At 58.3% G+C, this 1236-nt stretch overlaps 1 protein-coding gene across 1 annotated transcript in view; it reads left to right on the top strand.

Annotated features, from left to right (window-relative positions):
• Window positions 1-1142, top strand: part of CCDC124 (coiled-coil domain containing 124) — a 9447-nt gene extending 8305 nt beyond the window's left edge. The window contains exon 6 of the mRNA XM_004698140.2: window positions 1034-1142. Within this exon, the coding sequence (XP_004698197.1) occupies window positions 1034-1142 (109 nt within the window). The remainder of the gene's footprint in view (window positions 1-1033) is intronic.
• Window positions 1143-1236: the final 94 nt, after the last annotated feature.

Here is a 1236-nt window from a genome sequence, read left to right as displayed (position 1 = left end):
CCCAGGGAGGAGGAAATATGGGGGCAAGGATTAACTGCTCTCCACCCAGGCTCCCCATCCTCTACCCCTTTTCCTGCCTCTCAGCTTCTTAAACACCAGGTTTGTCCCCCTGGGCCCTTATCCTGCATCTCCCCTGCTGGGATGTCCCCCTCCCATCTCAAATCTCAGATGCAGTTCCCTACTGAGACCCCCAAGTCCCATGGGGCCTGGGCTGGGCCAGAGAGCCAGCCAGTTTGGGGTAGGTGGTGGGTGGTAGAGACCTTCACAGTTGGAAAGGCTTTGAAGCATGACGGGGAGCTTCTCCACGAAGAGAGATAGGTGAAGGAGCCACTGTGGAAGGGCCAGTAGGTGTCCGTGCCCCTTCCAGGAGAAGGTACGGGGATAATTGGGTACAGCTTAAGTGTAGTGTGCAGGGACTGGAGGGTGGCTCAACAGCGGGGGGTTGACAAAATTCTAAGATACACTGAGCGCCAGATTGGTTTGGGGTGTCCCTCAGAACCAACAGGTCTGCAGGACCTCAGCATGCGCGAACCCACGTGAAATAAGCCAAGTACAAATGGACAACTATATGAGACTCTTCTGAAATGTCAAAAGCTTCGCAGAAAACGTTCTTTGGTGGTTACCAAGTGGGGAAGGATAGACACGGACTTGGATCAACCAAGCTCCCTGCCGTCGAGTGAGGGAAGGCAGACACATCTAGAAGTGCCTTGAGAACCGGAGACGGATGCTACCCCGGGTGGACATTTTCCCAGGACATGATTCATCCCTTGTGAGGGATCCTGATTAGCCTTGTTAGCGTCTTTGAGGGCGGAGGCGGCGCGGGCGATAGGCCAGGAGGAGGCAGTCTCGAGCACAGGCTGAGGCCGCTTACCTCCAGGGTCTGAAACCTTGCTGCCGTGAGAAGAGACGGTCTTGGGCTGCCCGTGACCACCTCCGCCGGGGATTTTAAGTGGACACTGAGGGGATCAAAGAGTGGAACCTTCGACCCCCAGACACAAGGACGGGCTGACAATGACGTCTGATCATTTAACAGAAACGCCCCTTCATGCTGCGACCACACCTTCGGAATCCCGAGCCCGCGCCTGCGCACCTGCGGCAGGGAATCCCAGGCTGAGCCGCAGCGCGCGGGAGGGGGCGTGTGAGGGGACTCCCGAGCACTCCACCCCGCGCACAGCGTTACCAGCACGACCGGGTGGGGCTGCAGAGACGTGGGGCGCGCACTGCGCCTGCGTCAGT

Source organism: Echinops telfairi, unplaced genomic scaffold (assembly GCF_000313985.2).
Source record: "Echinops telfairi isolate 266 unplaced genomic scaffold, ASM31398v2 ScPeMD7_7457;HRSCAF=8495, whole genome shotgun sequence".
Taxonomy (NCBI): Eukaryota; Metazoa; Chordata; class Mammalia; order Afrosoricida; family Tenrecidae; genus Echinops; species Echinops telfairi.
Note: the sequence above shows the minus strand (reverse complement) of the source record. Positions and strands in the feature narration are given on the sequence as shown.